This window comes from Dendrobium catenatum, unplaced genomic scaffold (assembly GCF_001605985.2).
Source record: "Dendrobium catenatum unplaced genomic scaffold, ASM160598v2 fragScaff_scaffold_651, whole genome shotgun sequence".
In the NCBI taxonomy this organism is placed as follows: Eukaryota; Viridiplantae; Streptophyta; class Magnoliopsida; order Asparagales; family Orchidaceae; genus Dendrobium; species Dendrobium catenatum.
The window spans coordinates 833,335-853,753 of NW_021319113.1; the positions used below are offsets into that span (position 1 = coordinate 833,335).

Sequence of the window (20,419 nt, forward strand, 5' to 3'; positions counted from 1 at the left end):
ATCTAAAGGGGAATACTGCATCTTTTATGCATTTGAACGATCAGTTTTTTGCTTGAGATGCAGTGTATGGTCAATTCATAATATAAGCTTTCTATCACCGGGAAAAAAGCATTCTGATGCAGGATGATGATGGTGGGATTACTACAACAACAACAACAACAACGAGCCTTTGTCCCACTACGTGGGGTCGGTTACATAAATCTTTTTTTCCATTGTGTCTTATTAAAAGTCAAATTCTCATTTAAATTTAATAAAGAAATATCATTTCTAATATTTTCTAACCAAGTCTTTTTAGGTCTACCTCTACCATTCTTAACATAAGTCAAATCTAATACCTCTACTTTCCTAACCGGGTCATTGGAAGGCTGTCGTTTTATGTGACCAAACCATTTAAGGCGACTCTATCTAATCTTATCTTCCACTGGAGCTACTCCAACCTTTTCACATATATGCTCATTTCAATCCTATCTCTAAGGGTAAAGCCACTCATCCACTTGAGCATCCTCATTTCTGCAACACTTAACTTAGTATGATGCTTCTCTTTTAATGGCCAACATTCGACACCATAAAGCATTGCAGGTCTGACCACCATCTTATAGAATTTCCCCTTTAGTTTGAGGGGGACTTTTCTATCACACAACAAGCCTGATGCATTTCTCCACTTTAACCATCCAACTTGAATTCTGCTAATAATATCCCCATCTATTTCACCATCATTCTGAACAATAGATCCAAGATATCTAAAATGTGCACTCTTATTAATGACTTGATCGCCCAAAATCACAATCCCCTCACTAGGTTTATTACTACTAAAATTACACTCCATATATTCAATTTTAGATCTACTCAAGCGAAAACCTTTAAACTCTAAGGTTGACCTCCATAATTCAAAGTTTACCTTAAACTCCCTCTCTAGTCTTGTGAACAAGAAGAATATCATTAGCAAAAAGCCTACATCAAGGTACATCCTCTTGCAAATGTCTAGTGAGAACATCCATGACTAAAGCAAAAAGATATGGGCTTAAGGCTGATCCTTGATGTAATCCAACCGATATAGGAAAATACTTGGTCAAACCACCTTGTGTTTGAATACATGTAATAGCTCTTGCATACATATCTTTAATGATTTGAATATAAGCGTTATTAACTCCTTTCTTTTCAAGAACTCTCCATAACACTTCTCTTGGGACTTTATCATATGCTTTCTCTAAATCAATAAATATCATATATAGATCCTTCTTATTCTCTCTATATTTCTCCATCAAACCTCTCAATAAATGTATGGCTTCCATAGTAGACCTACCCAACATGAATCCAAATTGATTTTGAGAAACATTAGTATCATGCCGCAACCTACGCTCCATAACTCACTCCCATAAATTTTAAAGTATGACACATTAACTTAATTCCTCTATAATTCGTACAATCTTGTGCATCACCTTTATTCTTAAAAATAGGAATTAACACACTCATTCTCCACTCATCTAACATTTTTTTATTCTTCAAAACAGTATTAAAAAGTTTAGTAAGCGAAGAAATTCCTTCATCTCCTAAGCAATGCTATTTGAATATTATCAGGTCCAACAACTTTTCCACAATTCATTTTCTTTAAAGCCTCTCTAACTTCGATTTTACTAATATGCCGTTAAAAACAAAAATCTTTATCAATCTAATCAGCACAAATGAATTTCAAATAATCAATGGATAGTCTGGGCCCGACCCCTCCTGATGGCTTGTATGGGCCTGATTCTTAATAATCTAGGCCTGAGTGCAATTTAACCTCTCCTGGGCCAAGCCTAATCATGACATATACTAGCAATTGAGCCTCTCCTGGGGCGAATGGGTTGTAAAATATTTGTGCTTTTTTACCTGTTGCATGTGGAGTTGGGATTGCCCATTCAAAAATGGGATTAGTGGTTTTTCTTTGTCATTGATAATAGAGGATATATGGCTATAAGCAGAGGGAATGATAAGTGTGTCTAAAGATAATTGGTGATAAGCTTTTTTAGAGTTTTATTCTTCAAGAACATACAAAATATGAGCATGCGGCATCTGTTATGTGGCATGGTAATAGTGATGAGCAGCTTAAGAGAACAGTGAACATTGATATTACAGGATAGAGCCAAAGAAATATGTCCGCACAGATGGCCCAGAAGTGGAGACTAAGGGGTTGTTGGTTTGGTTAAAACTTGATATAAAATAAACTATTTGCATGTGAAGTAATTTTTTATGTTTGGATTGAAGTGAATTGGGTGAAGTAAACATTGTTCGTTTTCTTCTCAATTGCTGAAAAGTAAATGCAATCGATTTGGCTGAATTTAGTTTGTAGGTATTTACTTTTTATGCATTCATTTTTCTCCGAACAAAACCTCCCCTATGTCTTAATGCATCTGTTTTGAGAAAGTTTGTTAAATTAAAAGTTTGATTTGTGTGGGAAATATGAAATAGAAATTCCATTCACATGAGCACCTGTCCACAGCTTTCATTATCATGAAAAGTTCATTTGCCAAATAGTCATTATGATGTAAAACGTAAATGCCATTTACTTGCCTAGGTGGCAAGATTAATTAAATCCCAAATCAATTTGGGGAGAGAGAATGGAAATCTGAAATTAAATTTCAGATGAAGTGGAATTGGCGGGATGAATTTGAATTTAAATTCAAATTTAACGGGGAGAATTAAATTGGATGAGAGGGAATTGTGGGAGTTAATTATGGAGGCTTAATGAGGGGGGCTATTAATGAGATAGGAGAGAGCTTATGCCCAATGAGGGGGCCGGCCACATAGAGAGAGGGAGGAGATTATTTGTCATAAGTAGAGTGGGGCCACATTACTAATCAAAGATTTAATAAAATCTGAATTAAAATTCAGATTTTGAAAGAAAGGAAAGTTTTCAATAATGGGGCTATCAATTATAATTAATTTGAAATTCAAATTCAAATTGACATCCAATTAATATGAAAGCCTTAAATTAAGGAACTATTTTAGGAAAGTCTTCAATGCCTCTTGGTAAATTAATGACTGAAGTTTTTTTTTTGGTTAGAATTTTAGTTTCTAAATGCCTTTTTTTAATCTTTTTTTTTTTAATTTTTTAAAATGTTAGTTTCCTTCCTTTCTCCAAATGAAGAACAAGGCAGCATTATTAGATAACTATACCTCTTCATTACCCTACCTCTATAAGGTCACCTTACAAGCATATTTGCTTAATACTTGAATATCCATTGTTTTGAATCTTTGATTTTGTTTGAGCCATAATTTATTTGTTTTGTTGGGGCGGTTTTGATAGTTTTGATAATTTTGATGTTCAATTTTGCATTCAGTTGCTACTCTAATTAAGAATGTTAAGAAGATAGGATATTAAAATGTATAGAAATATATACATACACTATGTATGTATGTTATAACGAAGAAACTAAACCAGGTGTTGGATAGTATATAATACGGCGAATGGAAACTTAGAATCTCCTATAAGGTTTAGTTGAAATATATTATTGTAAAAATGTGACTATTTATATATGGAATAATAGATGCTGAAGTTAGAGTCTCTAAGTTTTAGGGTGGAATAAGATGCAATTTGAAAGTATGTTTCAACCCACAAGACAATTGGACCTAATTTTAATAAATTGATGTGCTGCATTTATCCAAAATTGTGGCAATTGCCCACTGGTACGTCACTTCAGTTTGAAGACATTCAATTTCGCTTTTTCATCAAAGATTTGCTAATATTCAATCGCGACTCTCATCTCTGCTGATCCGCTCATGTGAACCATTTGGGTTTTCAACCGTTCTTAGCTCTGTTCTAAACCTCTTAGCTGCCTATGTTAACCCATGCTATCTCAATTGGGTTCTCCCTGCTCTCCTACTCTGCAAATTTTGGTTAATAGCAGTTCAGTATTGGGTGGAAGATGCTGGAAGTCAGTTGCAGTACTGGAGAATGTGGGAAATTAGTTTTCCTCTAATTTCAGTCTGCTCGTACCAAACTATTCAAAGGAGTTTCCAATTATGCTTGAATCCTGGCACAATATAGTATATTGTGTAAGAAGACTGTTTTTGCATGTGTAATTTGTTTTTGACATAAATGGTTGGTACTTGCATAACTCATGAGTCATATTAGTGATGAAAATATAGGTGGATTGGTGATAGGAATTTTTTTTAAGTATATATCTCATATCCCATATGGTTTCCTACTTCATGTGTCATTTTATACCGTGCTATATGAATAACGATAAAATGATAAAATGGTCCTTCGACTTTTTATGAATAATCAAAATGGTAATCAACTATATTAAAGGACTATTTTTTTCCCTCGTTTCTTTAAAAAGGAATAAAATTGTCTCACGGTAGGATTATTTTTGTTCCTCTTTAAAGAATTGAGGGATCAAAAAAATCCTTCAATATAGTCGTGAACTATTTTGATCTTTCATAAAGAGTCAATGGACCATTTTAATCCTTTTCTCTATGAATAACTTATGGCATTAATAACCTTAATTTTATGGAATTGCATCAATTAAATAAATTTGCTGGCCTCATATAGGAGCTTCTATACAAATATGGTAGCTGCGTCGCCTGAATGTACATGAGATGTGCATTGCTCAGTAGTATGTCTTATTTTAAGGATTGTGTGACAGCTTTTGTGTGTCTTGATAGAGTAACTAGAGTTTACAGGATGGATTAGCCTTCTCAAAAATGTCATTGAAAGTTGTCATGGAGCTGAACTGTCATTTTGTTAAAATTCTAGCCAGTAATTATAGTTTTATGTAGTCCAAATGGTACCCAAATTTTTAGTTTTAGAATATTTCAAGTTATAGGTGCCCTTGTGCTTCATATTACTTGATTTGATTGACCCAAAAAGCTGATGTGGTATCTTTTTCAAGGAGATAATGTCTACTGTCATAAGTTTCATGCATTCTATTATCATTTTATTCCTTTCTTGTTTCAGATTCTGCTCAAAGGTGCCAATGGGGATGAACTAAAGAAAGTTAAACACGTTATCCAATATGGAGTTTTTGCAGCGTATCATTTAGCTCTTGAAACCTCATTTTTAGCAGACGAAGGTGCCTCTTTACCAGAGCTTCCTTTGAAATCCCCTTTAACTGTTGCACTGCCTGATACACCATCCATTACAAATAAATCTATATCTACAATACCTGGTTTCACCTTGTCTTCTGGTGGTAATTCATACCATAGCGGTAATGTCCAGATTCTGAATCCTGCATCTAATCTCAGCCATCCATCAGTGGATATGAATGATTATCCTTTAGATAGAAGTGGCCAGTATGAGCAATTTTCAGAAAGACAAAAAGCAATGCCTGGTGACTCATCGCTACCATGGATATTATCAGGATTTCAGGATGTTTGTTATCAACCTTGGGGTGCAAAAGAGGAAAGCAAATTGGGTTTGGTTGATCATTTTGAGGCTAAAGCGTTGTCAAAAAATATGGAGACTGTGCATAGTCGCTATGGTTCTAAAATCAGTGGTCAAGGTAGTGCAGGCACTTCAGACTCATCCAACATTACGTCAAATCATACACAAGCAGACAGCAGAAAACTTTTTGGAGAACCAGGTACTATCAACTTGGTAGCTCCACATCTGGATAAAAATGACAGGGATGAGAATGTATTATCAAAGGAAGATTTTTCTCCTTCCTCTGATCACCAGAGCATTTTGGTTTCACTGTCAACCAGGTGCGCTTGGAAGGGCACTGTTTGTGAGCGTGCACATTTGTTTCGCATCAAATACTATGGCACCTTTGACAAGCCTTTAGGAAGATTTTTAAGAGACCATCTGTTTGACCAGGTTAGATTTCTCTTCTTATATTTGATACATCTAGTCTCTAACGGCTAAGCATCCAACTGACTACTGCTTCTGTCAGAGTTACCGATGTCGTTTCTGTGAGATGCCATCAGAAGCTCATGTCCATTGCTACACTCATCGTCAAGGAAGCTTAACAATATCTGTTAGAAAGCTTTCAGGGTTTCTTTTACCTGGTGAGCGTGACGGTAAAATTTGGATGTGGCACAGGTGCCTCTGCTGTCCTCGAATTAGTGGATTTCCTCCAGCTACTAAAAGAGTTGTGATGTCTGATGCTGCTTGGGGTTTGTCTTTTGGCAAGTTCTTAGAACTCAGCTTTTCAAATCATGCTGCTGCTAGTAGAGTGGCAAGCTGTGGTCATTCACTACACAGGGATTGCCTGCGCTTTTATGGGTACCTTCTTTATGCTTTATTTTCGTGTCAGCAGTCACTTTTATACTTTTCCCTTGTTTTCTGTGTGCATGCATGCTGCATGGATATCCCTCTGAGTCTGAATATGCGTATTTGTAATTTGAGCAGATTTGGAAGGATGGTTGCTTGTTTCCGCTATGCGCCAATCCATCTACATTCTGTTTTTCTACCACCTCCAAAACTTGATTTCAGCTTCCAGCAACACGATTGGATTAAAAAAGAAGCGAATGAGGTATTTTAGATAATTAATGAACGTTTTATAATAATTTTCTGGATTATTTAGACAGTGAGCTGATGATACTATTCTGATCACAGGTTGCTGACAAGGCTGAACATTTATTCCGGGATGTGATCAATGCTCTCTGTCAACTTGCTGAGAGGAGGCCAAACAAAGGGTCCCTTAGTGGTAATGATACAGACTGCAGACGCAGTATTGTTGATTTTGAAGGAATGCTGAAAAAGGAGAAGGCAGAATTTGAGGTCAGTGAGCAAAAATCCTCTTCTTTCAACTTTGCTGCCATCTTCGTCATCTTCTTGCTTCCACATTTTTAGTCAACTTCTCATTTTGCATTAAAGTTTTTTTCTTCAGGAATATTTTCATAAAGTGGCGAAAAATGGGGTGAGAAAGGGGGAGCCAGTGATGGATATTCTTGAGATAAATAAACTAAGGAAGCAGTTACTTTTCCTGGCATTTCTGTGGGATCAGCGTCTAATATTTGCTTCTGGTTCAGAGAACAGCAATCATGAAGTGGTTAGTGGTCTCATGACTAAGAGCAAGGACAAGATTAGTTCTATTGGAAAACTAGTTGATTTGAATATTGCTCCTAAACTATTTCGAGGCTCTACTAGTTTGGATTCAATAAAATATGATTCTGTTAAAGCGACTACAACTTTGCTCGACCATAATGAAGGATCTCTTGATAATACCAGTCAAACTGATGCAAGTCATCGATTAAGAGATTTTGATCAGGGCTCTATTCAAAGTAAAGAGTGCAAAATCCTTTCTTCTGCATGCATTACATCAAATAACAAATTTGATCCTCTTGATTCGAGTGTTCTTGCCGATAAGTTTCTTTCCGATGGGCAAATTCCTGCTATGGAAGATTTGTCAGGAAACTTACATGCGAAATGGACAGGTGAAAATAGATCTCAACTTTTTGAGGGTAGCTTGATGAAATCACCAAGTTTCGTAGGAGTGACTTCTTCAGTCACAGTCTCCGACAGTTCAGATGAACAGATGGGGACCGATGAAGTGCAGCCCAGTGAATTTTCAAACAGCTACAGTAGAGAAGGACATTCTAAAGATCTCTCAAACTGGATTAAATTGCCATTTCTGAATTTCTACAATCTGATGAATAAGAATTTGGGTAAATTTGATTCCCTTCGTGATTACAGTCCTGTTCATGTTTCTTCTTTTAGGGAATTGGAACACCAGGGTGGAGCTCGATTACTTCTTCCTAATGGAGTCAATGACACTGTCATTCTAATTTATGATGATGAACCAACCAGTATCATTTCCTATGCGCTTGCTTCAACTGATTACCATTTTCAGTTATCTGAGGCCTGCGAGAAAACAAAAGATGGAGCAGAATCTTCGACTCATTTGCCATTTTTTGATGTTGGAAATGTCCAAACTTTTAAGTTAGCAGATGATGTTTCTTCTGAATCTGTCAGAAATAGTTGGTCGACTGAATTCAATTCTTTGCCCAAGTCCGCAAGCAGAAGCTCCTTGATTGGTGATCCACTGGCATTTAGTAAAGCATTGCATACCAGAGTTTCTTTTTCAGATGATGGATCCCTTGGTAAAGTCAAATACACTGTAACGTGTTATTATGCAAAACATTTTGATAGTTTGAGGAAAACTTGCTGTCCATCTGAACTTGATTTCATAAGATCACTCAGCCGTTGCAAGAAATGGGTGGCACAAGGTGGCAAGAGTAATGTCTTTTTTGCAAAATCCTTGGATGACAGGTTTATAGTAAAGCAGGTTACAAAAACAGAACTGGAATCATTTATCAAATTTGCTCCAGAGTACTTCAAATATCTTTCAGAGTCGATTGCTACAGGAAGTCCAACTTGCTTGGCTAAGATTCTTGGAATCTATCAGGTAAGTCTGGGTTGAAAATGTTCGTTTATTCCCGGCATTATTAAATTATGCATTTTTATATTATCTGCTTGGATTTAGATGGTGAATTGTCATTGGAAAAATGGTTGTATTAGTATTTGAAACATGCAATTTGACATTTTGATGGTGCATGCGCGAGCTTATGCTGAAACATATACAATTTTATATGCAAAGTTTTGACACAGCACAGCCTTCACATGGTTCAAATTATTTTATATTCCGTGCATTCTAATACTTAGATTGAAAATGACTTTTGATTGGTGTTTCTTTTATATTAACTTAAAAACACACATGTTGAAAATACCAAATAGCTTAGTGTTTTCTTTGTTGGTTTCTATTTGTTTGCTCAAACTGGGAGGGGGGCGGCTAGGAGGGTAGAGGGAGTTGGAGTGGGTAGTTTTGGAATTTGCTCTTGTAATTGTTTGTTTGAAGTAGTTTTTTTATGCTAGGGTTCAGTTTATGGGTGTTATTTTGCTGAATAGGGAGTTTCTTTAGGTTTTGAGGGATCTGACTGACGGGTAGGGGTTTGGGAGAGCAGGATATTTCTATCCAATTGAAGATCCAATTGTATCATGCTGTTTTCTTTTCTAATTATTGCTATAAAAAATATTTTTGTGTGTTCGTCTTCCTGATTTTTCAATTTCTTCTCGCTGATTTTTGGAATCTACATCCACTTCCTATCAATACTCTTATATATTTTATGCAACTTATTTAGTCTTCAAGGATAAAGGAGAATGCTTTAATGATTAGATGACTTATTTAGGATAGTGGGAGATAGAAGGCTCTGAAATCCTCACATGAGTGTTTGTGTTAAGAATTTTGGTAATTTTTTGACGAGCATATTGGATTGTGGATAATGTACTTCCCAAAAAAAAAATCTTATTTTGTGTGTTTTTTAATCTTAGTTCAAGACTTTTCATTGGCATAAACTATCGTAATTGTTATTTACCACTTATTCTTGGTTCAAGATTTTTTGGCGGTGTTAATTATCACTTTCTATTGTCATAAAATCTAAATTTATTAAGGATATTGCAATGCTCTATTTCCAATATTATGTCTATTTAGTTTTTTCGTGCTTATCTATGTATTTTATGGAGTCATTGATGAATTCATATATATGACAAGACTCATTACATATTTTATTGCTTTGCTTCTCTTTTTTTTTGTTTTTGTTTTGTTAGTTTTATTTTTTGCTTTTTATTTTTTTAGATAAGGTTCATCAGACTAGGTTAACATGGTGAGTGCAGAGTGAGATGTGGTTTCCTTTTTCCGCTCTATAAGTCTTCAATTACTCTTCTCTGTCCCTTCTCGCATCTCTCTGTCTCTAACTTTGTTATCGAAGTGGTTTAATGAATGGTCCTCACTCACCAACTTCATCAATCTTCTATTTTGATCGTCCTTGTGTAATAGCTCTTGCCAGGTTTGCTAGTTACTTTACAATCAACAATAAAAATCATTTAGATTGTATTTAGGTCAACCAGGCCGATTATGAGAAGTCAGCAACATGAATAAACTGAATTTAACCAATCAAGTGGTTAAGCATTGCCAATTTCTAGATCAATTGAAAGAAGTCACCATCATTATGGCAAACTCATCGTCTAATCAACCAAGGATTAAGCATTATGAATAACTGATTTTTTTGTTTGACTCTAGAGGCCGACTAGGTAGATATGCTCAAATAGTTCAACAGTGCTATTCACCAACACTTGATTAAGGAAGGTGAAGTTGGCCAACAAAATTGCATAGACTCTCAAATATGTATTCAAGACAATTAAAAGTCATAGGTATCATATCTTTTTTTTTTTTTTTTTTATGGCAAGCTTTCATTAAGCTATAATTTGATAATTAATGTATTTTTTTTTTATAACATTTTTTGAAGCGTTATGCCTCTACCTCCACTTATAAATAGGTGAAAGAGAGGGCAAGCTTCGGACATAAATTGAGTGTTGAATGAGGTGATCATAATCCTCTTGAAAGAAATTGAAAAATCCAGAAGAATTTTTTAGGGTGGAAGTGCCAACTTGGGAGCTAGAAGCATACTAAGCATTGGAGGGATAATCAAATATAGCCTAACAACATTACGAGGGATGATTAGTGCGGTTGCAATGAGAGAAAGAAGAAAAAAGCTTTATCCTCATGGTCACAATTAACTATAGTTTGTTCATCATGACCACAACTACTGGGATGTCTTGTAATAAGGGTGGATTGGTTAGACACTTGCTGACATGGAGGCGCAAGCTTAATGACTCAAAAGAACTCCAGAGGGAGAAGTGACAATACTTAGATGGTAGAGTTGACTATCATTTAATTTCTCATTCTATTTTTTCCAAATAGTTGGATTTGTGGTAAAGGGCTTAATTTGGAGAAGCTCATCCCAATTTCCTTGTCCGATATTGCAGTATACTTTGAGAGGCAAATCATGTCGTTGAAGAAAAAATATCTTAGAATATGCGGTGAAGGCATACAAAATATTGTTTATCTAGAAGTAGATGGAGCAAATGAAGTCTCTCATTTTCTTTATGTTGTCCTGAAACATTGCAATCAATCCAATAAATGATTCAAGGATATTAATCAAATAATGATAATATAATCATATGCTTTTTATTTAGAAAAAATTGATGGTGTCTTTGTGAGTTGGTGGGGACACATCAAGATTTTGAAGTTGTTATGAGACCCGGTAAGCAAATGGAAAGCCCTTGACTATAATAGATAGATGGTACCCTTAAATTTAACGGTGATACTGATGTTGGAGGAGGATTTCATCTCAAGAAGAAGAGATAAAGAGGTCATGACGTTTTAATAAGATATGCTTAAAGATTATGTGAAATCATATCACAGAGATAAGGAAGGTTGAGAAGAGAAGATCTAAAATAGGAGAGACAGACAAATGAGACATAACGAGGTTAGGGTAGTTGCATGCATTGGCTAAAGCATTAGTTGGTGCTATTGCTAGTGGGGAAGATGAGAGAGGTCATAGGTAGGAGTGTAAATAAGTTGAGCTTGAGCAATCTCAAGTGTTGTTCGGCTCGAGTCGTGAAACAAACGAGCCAAGCTTTTTTGTTTGTGTTTGACTTGGTAACTTATTGAACTGAACATGAGTTCATGATATATATATAAAAGAAGGCTTTATTCTTGTTTTGCCTGATTAAATAAATGAGCTTATAAAAATTAATCAGACACGTGCTAATTATTGAGTTCAACACAATCAAACACAAAATATAACTTTTTTTTTGACAACCATAGTCATAGGCCAAGCAGGTGCATCTATGAGTAGAGCAGTATGCAGTGCAATAATGCTTGAGATTTGTAGATGTGACAAGAGGCAAATACCTGTTGCATGGGCACAACATGCGCAAGCAATGCAGTCTTGATTTTGATATTGAGCATGTGTGGGTGTGTAGCAACATGTGCGGGCAGTGTAGCAACAACCTGTGTTGACATTGTAGTAGCGAGTGAGTGAGTGTGCAATGTAAACACAAGTACATGCACCACGAGTGAGATAGTGACTAGGTATGATAATGAACATTGTGAGAATCGAGTGATAATGTGTAGTAAGAACTAAGTGATGATGTGCATGAGCAAGCGTGTATATGGGAGTTGTGATGACAAAGAGAGAGAAAAGGGGATGTCAGCTAAGGTTGGATTAACTTTACTCAATGTTTAAAATTGTGCAATTGGGTATTGAGTCATTTTTCTTTCGTGAGGCGAGGCGTAAGCCTCAAAATCAAAAAATTGTGTAAAGTAATAATATAGGTTAAAAGTGATTTTTTATATAATACTAAAATAATATGTTAAATAATGATATTAAATTTTTATTGAATTATGAAGTAACAAATTAACATATATATGAAACAAAAAATTGCACAAGGCGTAAAGCGGCAACTGATAAATTTCGTGAAATAGAATTGGAATACAAATATTACAAGAGTAAAATAATATAAAATATAGGAATTACATACAAGTATTCTATAATATCAAGTTCAACTCCAAATCTGTTCTTTCTCAATTCCTCACTCATCACATATAATTTTTAAAAAAATTGACATAATTGGCAAAAACTCAGAAATGATCTGCACTATCATTACTGAGAGGATCTTTATTTGAGTCGTTGTTAGAACAAATTGGTCTCTCCCATGTCTATCTTGTGGAGTTCAATGCCTCTTAATATGTTTCTTCATTTATTTTAATCATCTTTTTCTTTCATAAATATTTGTCATCAACATAAATATGAGAATAATACTCCAAAATATTTAGAGAAGGTGGTGGTGTGAGGCTTTCAAGTGATTTCTAGGGATGGCTATGATGGTTGTGGCTACAACAAAAACGGTGGGTTGAAGGTCGAGGTGGTTGAGATGAAATTGTTATGGCTTTGGGGTGCATGAAGGCATATTTGTTCAAAGCTTAAGTTTATGATTTAGGTCAGTTTTAATAAAAAAATATATATTAACCTTTCCTTGCAGTTGAGGAGCATCTTGATCTTGTTTTTATGGTAGCCGTGTATTTTCTTTTTAGTTTAACCTAAACCGTTAATTATAGTAACAAGGTCAAAGAACTACATTAATTTTGTCTATGATTGTACCTTGGTTGAACGTTAAAGGCAATTATAGTTTGTTTGTTATAAATAAATCTCTTGAAGTATCTAATCTTTTGGTGGTGTCTGTAATAGTGTTCGTGGTTTAATTTGTGCTGTTCCTTTAAAAATGTAATGTCTGCCTGCTTAACTCCTTAAATATATTTCATTTATTGAGGCCCGTGATTTGAATTTATTTTAATGATATGATCTACTTGGTTAACCCCCCAAAACGGGAGAAACTATTTTGTGTGGACGCCGAACGTAGTTTTATATTCGGATATCAATCAGAATGAGTCACGTCAGCGATACCGAGCCGCGGTACTGAGCAGTACTGAGGCCCGATACCGTGGTACCAGGTGGTACCGAGCCACGGGCTTAGATATCTGGACGGGATTCGGCTTCCGTATAGAATAATTTTTCCCAAAACCGTTACCTGAACTAATCATGAATTCATTCAACCTAGCTGAAAAATTTTCCAAGTCATCTTAGCTCCTTTTTTTGTATTCTCTGAAATTTTATTCGCTTATAAAACTGTTTATAGGTTATAGTTAAGCAAGTAAAAGGTGGAAAAGAATCGAGGATGGATGTACTTGTTATGGAGAACCTACTGTTTGGACGAAATATAACGAAGCTGTATGACCTAAAGGGATCTTCGCGATCACGCTACAATCCAGATTCTAACGGCAACAACAAAGTACTCCTAGATCAGAACTTAATTGAGGCAATGCCAACCTCCCCTATTTTTGTTGGAAATAAAGCAAAGAGGTTATTGGAAAGAGCTGTCTGGAATGATACATCTTTTCTTGCTGTAAGTTTTCCGTCTTTATTTTTTTCAATCTAATCAACAGTTTACATGTAATGCTTTGCCTGTTCTTATTTACATAAAGCTTTATAATACAACGACAACATCAACATCAAGCCTTTGTCCCACTACGTGGGGTCCGCTACATGAATTCTTTTTCTCCATTGTGTCATGTTAAAAGTCAAATTCTCATTTAAATCTAATAAAGAAAGATCATTTCTAATATTTTCTAACCAGTTCTTTTTAGGTCTACCGCTACCTTTCTTAACATAAGTCAAATCTAATACCTCAACTTTCCTAACCAGTTCATCAGAAGGCCTCCGTTTAATGTGGTCAAACCATCTAATGCGACTCTCTCTAATCTTATCTTCCACTGGAGCTACTCCAACCTTTTCACATATATGCTCATTTCATATCCTATCTCTAAGGGTAAAGTCACCCATCCACCTAAGCATCCTCATCTCTACAACACTTAACTTAGTATTATGCTTCTCTTTTAATGGCCAACATTCAACACCATAAAGCATTGCAGGCCTCACCACCATCTTATAGAATTTTCCCTTTAGTTTGAGAGAGACTTTTCTATCTCACAACAAACCCGATGCATTCTTCCACTTCAACCATCCAACTGGAATTCTGCCAATAATATTCCCATCTATTTGACCAACACTCTAAACAATAGATCCAAAATATCTAAAACGTGTACTCTTATTAATGACTTGATCGCCCAAAGTCACAATCCCCTCACTAGGTCTATTGCTACTAAAATTACACTCCATATATTCAGTTTTTTTAAAAAACTGCACAGTTTAATCTTCTATGATAATTATGATCATTCTCTTAATGCTATTGCAGTCCATTGACGTAATGGATTATTCTCTTCTGGTGGGGGTTGATGAAGACAACCATGAACTTATTCTGGGAATAATTGATTTCATGCGACAGTATACTTGGGACAAACACCTGGAAACATGGGTTAAAGCTTCAGGTATACTCGGTGGGCCCAAAAATGTCTCTCCTACTGTCATTTCACCAGAACAGTACAAGAAGCGCTTCAGGAAAGCCATGTCTGCTTATTTTCTTGTGGTACCAGATCAGTGGTCACCACCATCTATAATCACCAGCAAGTCGCATTCTGACCTCTCTGAAGCCAATCAGGTAAGTGCTTCCCTCGAATCATAAGTTGTTCTTTTGTATATTATTCTTTAATAAGTAGGGAAATTTCCCACCTGTCTTAATAGTTCATATTAGGAAAAACTGTATTTTGTGTACACAGCATCACTTGTTAAGAATATATCCAGTAATTATTTGATAAACAGACACTGTAAGCGTCTTATATGAAATCAGAGCTGTAGTGGGAAAACATGTGGCATTAGGCTGGTGTAGATTAGATGGCATTGGAAGCATAAAAGGGTTAGCTTGTCATGTAGAATGTGTAGTTCATGTAGAGGATTTGTTTCTGATGAAAGCTATTTTTTTTTTTTTTTCATTAGTTTCCTTTTTGCAAAAGTGATTATCAGTAGCAGTCAATGGATTCGATTGATTAAAAAATATTTATGAGTTAATTCAAATTGTTTGTTTGTTTGGAATGGGGAACTTTTTAGTTTTCTATTCCATCATATTTTGTGCTAGATTCTTATGCTTCCTGCTAGTTGAATTTGGAGGATTTTTTATAGGAAACATCCAATCAATTTTGGAAAAATAGTGAGAAAATTATTCCAAACTCTAATGAAAATAAGAAAAAATAATAGTTTATTATAATAATCAAATATACGGCAACACAATATGAAGATACAGTCAATCCTCAATTCGAGAGAATGTATCTCTCTCAAATCTCTAGATGCCGCTAGAGCCAAAAAAAAAGCTAAGCCTAAGAGATCTCAAATTTCAGCCAAATTCAAGATGCCATAACCCCAGAAAATCAAATTATTTAATACGTACAATTCAAAAAGAAATCACTAAACAATCCCTACTTTGAAATCTCTCTCCTAATTCCCTAAAAAATCCTTCCTAAATAGCTCACTCATGCCGGGGTGATCCGATCGTGCGTACAGGGGCAGAACTTCCGCCTGTTTCTTCCGTAAGCCGGTGCTGTATGGAATAGAAAACTTTTTTTTTTCTCGGAAACACATTTTTTCTCTGAAAAATTTTAATGCTAATTTAGATTTCGTTTGGAATAAATTTTTTTGGTGCTTTGTTCTTCAAATTTCAATTACAATTCCATATGCTACTTTTTTTTTTTTGGTTATTAAAAAAAATTGCGCTAGGAAGTAAATTCTACAGTATCTTTTGAAAAATTTTCAGCACATCAGATTTTCAACCATCTTCAAGAAAAAATTACAGCTGCCTCAAATGGACCCTCAATGATAGGTTATTATTGTTGTTGATGTTTAGCGAAGAAATCAATGTTTAAATTCACCTAAATTAACAAAAAAATCTCTTAGTAAACTATTTTGCCGAAGTTTGGGCAGTGCCAAACTTTGGTCATTGCACACGACAGCTTTGCCAGCTCATCTTTCATCCATTGTCCTCTTTATAGCCTTAGGGCATCTCCGACGGAGAACTTTATTTTTCACGGTAAAATACAGCAAAATTCCAACAAAATGTCGTGGTGCTGTTCCAGTCGAACTCCATTTTAAGTGCTTTTGCGAAGGTAACGATCATTCTCCCTTTCCTGCGTTTTTTCGGTTGAGAGAGCAAAATAGCGTATGTGAACAGTGCAATGTCAATATTGGCAGCGCACTGTTCACCTGCAAGTAAATGGCGGAAGATTTGGCATTCGGCTGGAGCGATCGAACAATGTCATACGCACATTTGGTGTTCGGTTGGAAATGCTCTTAGCCGGTTATTTTCCTACTAGGTTGACTGATCATTTGCTAACTATTTTGGATTTTGATTTTACAATAAATGTATTAGTATAATGAAAATTTAATCATATCCAAAAATCATTAAAACGAAAGACAAATTAAGACGATTAGTAAGGCAGAAAAAGTAATTTGTCTCTAAATACCAGTGCTTTGATCGCTGATTTCGTAATCATAGAATATAATAAAATAAAAAAAAAAGAATATTCCTAATAATAAATATATATTATTATGACCCCTAAATATATGGCAAAGATAACGCATCCAGTATACAGTATATGTTATTCGTATGGATCACTGGTCGGCCATAAAAACTACATAAATGCGATGGAAATACTTATCATTATCGTGAATGCAATCTAATGAACGCTAAACAATTATGCTTTATTTGGGAAAAATTTTTGCCATTATTTTTTGTTTTTTTTTAAATAAACTAAAAAATTGTTTTAAAAATAATGAAAATTGTCTCAAACAATGCCTAAATTTAAAGAATAGGCAACAAAAACTTCTGGTCGATGGTGAATTGATTCGACTAATTTTTAAGATTTTATTTGGGACAATTTTCTTACTGTTTTCTAAAATAATAATTTAATTAAAAAAAATTAAATTCTAAATTTTTTTTTTATTAAAAAGCTGTTTTATAAAACAGTAAATGTTGTGTTACTAACATAACTTTTTGGGTGGTTGTTCACTATTGCTATGAGCCTATGATCTCAAATCTTTGTTATTGCTTTGATTATAAAATATTAATCTAAGTTAAAATATCTTATAGATAAAATCATCATATATAGGATGTATGCATGCCGATCTCTTTGTACAATGCTCACCTATTTAGGCCCACATATAAGCCCAAAATGCAAGTGCACTAAAGGCCCAAATCATTCCAAATCCATGAAGAAGAGCAAGCAGCCTTGCTAATGGTGGAAAATAGGGATATGTGTTTATCTGAATAAAATTTAAAAATTAAATTGATTTGATTCAATTTTTAAAGTATTAAATATTAATTAACTTATTGATTGTAATTTTAATTATTAGTATGAGTACTTTTTTAAAAATCAAACAAATTGAAAATTTACTTTTTTTATAAATATTATACTAATAAATATTCTTAAACTATAAATAAATAGTAGAAAGATTAAAATGAATATTATTTATTTCAAGAGCAATAATTAGAAACTTTGTAATATATTGTAAATATCATTTGGCATTCTTCTTCATAATGCTAGAGCTTTTTTTGAGGTTTCATTGCCTCACTTTAGAGACTTGTCGTCATATTTATGTTTTGCTAAAAGTTTTTCTTATAAAAAATTTCTATAATGAGAAATAATTTTTTTATAATTAGATATTAGTGTAGAAGGTGTAAAAAATATTATTTAACTTTTTTAAATAAAAAACTATGATAATTACACTAATTTTAAGATAATTTTCTTACATCATAACAATACCATAACTACTTTGACAAATAGATACCAATCATCCTAAACAAATTTTAAGCCTGATTTGTCGAGCTTTTTACTGTTTTGCTTCACTATGAACCTAACGTAGAGACTAAGGCTTTGTTTGCGATAGCTTTCTTCCTATTTCATAAAGTTATTTTTTAGTACAAAAATTAAACTTGTTGTACTAGAAAGCCGCTTTAATAAGCAATAAGAAACCTGTCCTAAATAAAGCCTAAGAATTTGCTCGGAACGACTTTCTTACTACTTCAAATAATTTTTATAATACAATTTTTTAAAATTAAAATTTTGTACTTAAAAGTTGCTTTAGAAATCAATAAAAAATATATCTCAAATGAAGCCAAAATTTAAGAACACTTTTAGTAGGGATACTATAATATAATTAAGTATTATTATCATATATTTCATTTGAGATTATACCAATTATAAATAGGGTAAATATGAGGGACAAAACATCATTCTCTCCATTAATCTTTTAAGATTATAATTTCATTTAGAACATTTTACTTATTATTTTCTAAAGCAATTTTTTTTGTTTTTTTAAATATTAATTTTGTACTAAAATTTTTCTTTTAAAAAAAAATTCAGAAAGCTACCTGAAAAAAGACTATAACACCTACATTTTTATAATTTTCTCCTTTACATTTTAGCATTTTATTTAATTTCCATTTTCTATAAATATTTTTATAACAAATACTAAAATAAACTTAGTCATCACCCAATCATAAAACTCAATAGACATATATATACCCAAATCGAATCAGTACTAAACCCTAAAAAAACATAGAGAGAAAAATGACGAAGCATAAGTGGCTGAGAGACCAATTAGCCATGATGATGTTTGGTAAGACGGGAACATCCAGACTACAGCTTGTTTACAGCTAAGAAGAGGAAGTTGGGAAGCTGGCTTTCGAGCTTTTAAATAAGCTGCATGCGTTTGCGGTCTCCAACATCCCATCGTGTTTGATATATGATGGCGCACGCGCGCGCACTTGCACTTACACGCGCACGCCATTGGAATATCGATTCGATCCTCTCTGCTCCTTTCCAGATCTCCAACATCTCATCATTCGCCATTCCCCCTTTCTTCTTTCTTCTTTCCATATAATTCTAAGGATTTTTTTTCCACTTTCTTTTACCGTCTTTTAAAATGAATTATTTAAAAAAGTTAATAGATTAAAAAAATTTATTTAGATATAGATATATAATTTCATGATATTTTTATGTTTTATCTCATTATTTTTATAGCATATAATTATTAAAATAAAGGTCGCAAAACGATTCGAGCTCGAGTCACCCTTAGCTGGAATTTGAGTTGAGCTCAAGTCACTCAAGATCAAACTTTATCTTATGAGCTCGAGTCACTCAAGTTCAAGCTATATATATTATGATTCCCGTAATTATTATAATAAAATGATGAAAAATTAGAACTAATAATAAAGAATAACTAAATTTAAGAAAAAAACATATAATTTTTAAATAATTTAATGACTTTCTACTTAAAGTATTGAATATTATTATATTTTAAGTGATTTTTATATTAATTTCCTTTAAGCAAGTAGGCTGGCGAGCTAATGAGTAAAGTGTTGGCTCAAAGTTTAGCTCGTTATCTTATTAAGCTCGGGTCACGAGCTATTCATCGAGCTGAGCCCGAGTCAGCTTGACTCACATCCCTAATTGAAATATTATCTTTAATGTTATAAACTAATGATATTTAATTATTTAAAGTAATATTTAATTGTTAGTAGACAATAATACCAAGAAAAAAAAGGTATTTCGGGACTTCCTATCCACGTGCATCAATGATTGTTTAATAAAATAATTAATTACGTAATTATTTAAAAAAATTGGAAAATATTTTATGATAAATGTGATGCATATCTAAATAATATTACAACAATATAAAATAAATTAAAAATTAAAAATTTATTATTTAAATTATTATGTGATTCAGATATTTTAATAAAAAATTTCAAAAATAAATATAATAGTTATATTTCGAAAGTGTAGCATGAAAACAATTTCTAATTAAATTAATTTTTAAAAACTATTAATTTTATTTTAAGGTTTCTGTAATTCAAAATTAATTTATTATTGATATACCAATTTAAATATTTTTAAATTCTATCTAATTCAAAATGTTGAATAAAAATTTCTGACATAAGTTTTTTTCTTGATAGTAGGTGTGATATAGCGACTATGATATAACACATGTGTCTAGTGAATATAAAAATAATTATTTAAATTATTTAAAATTAAAATCAAAAGATAAAAATAATACAATAAAAAAATAAAAAAAGGATTAATCGTTTAAATTAAAAATATTTTTTTTTTTAAAAAAAAAAAAATCATTTACCTTACAATAAAAAACTACA

General features: G+C 33.4%; 1 protein-coding gene across 2 annotated transcripts in view; it reads left to right on the forward strand.

Moving 5' to 3' along the window:
• Window positions 1-15,210, forward strand: part of LOC110115523 (1-phosphatidylinositol-3-phosphate 5-kinase FAB1B) — a 30,471-nt gene extending 15,261 nt beyond the window's left edge. For both annotated transcript variants that reach the window (XM_020848784.2, XM_020848785.2), the window contains exons 6-12: window positions 4,940-5,797; window positions 5,874-6,205; window positions 6,332-6,455; window positions 6,539-6,703; window positions 6,813-8,330; window positions 13,463-13,729; window positions 14,579-15,210. In XM_020848784.2, the coding sequence (XP_020704443.1) occupies window positions 4,940-5,797; window positions 5,874-6,205; window positions 6,332-6,455; window positions 6,539-6,703; window positions 6,813-8,330; window positions 13,463-13,729; window positions 14,579-14,905 (3,591 nt within the window). In that variant the 3' untranslated portion in view covers window positions 14,906-15,210. The remainder of the gene's footprint in view (window positions 1-4,939; window positions 5,798-5,873; window positions 6,206-6,331; window positions 6,456-6,538; window positions 6,704-6,812; window positions 8,331-13,462; window positions 13,730-14,578) is intronic.
• The last annotated feature ends 5,209 nt before the right edge of the window (window positions 15,211-20,419 follow it).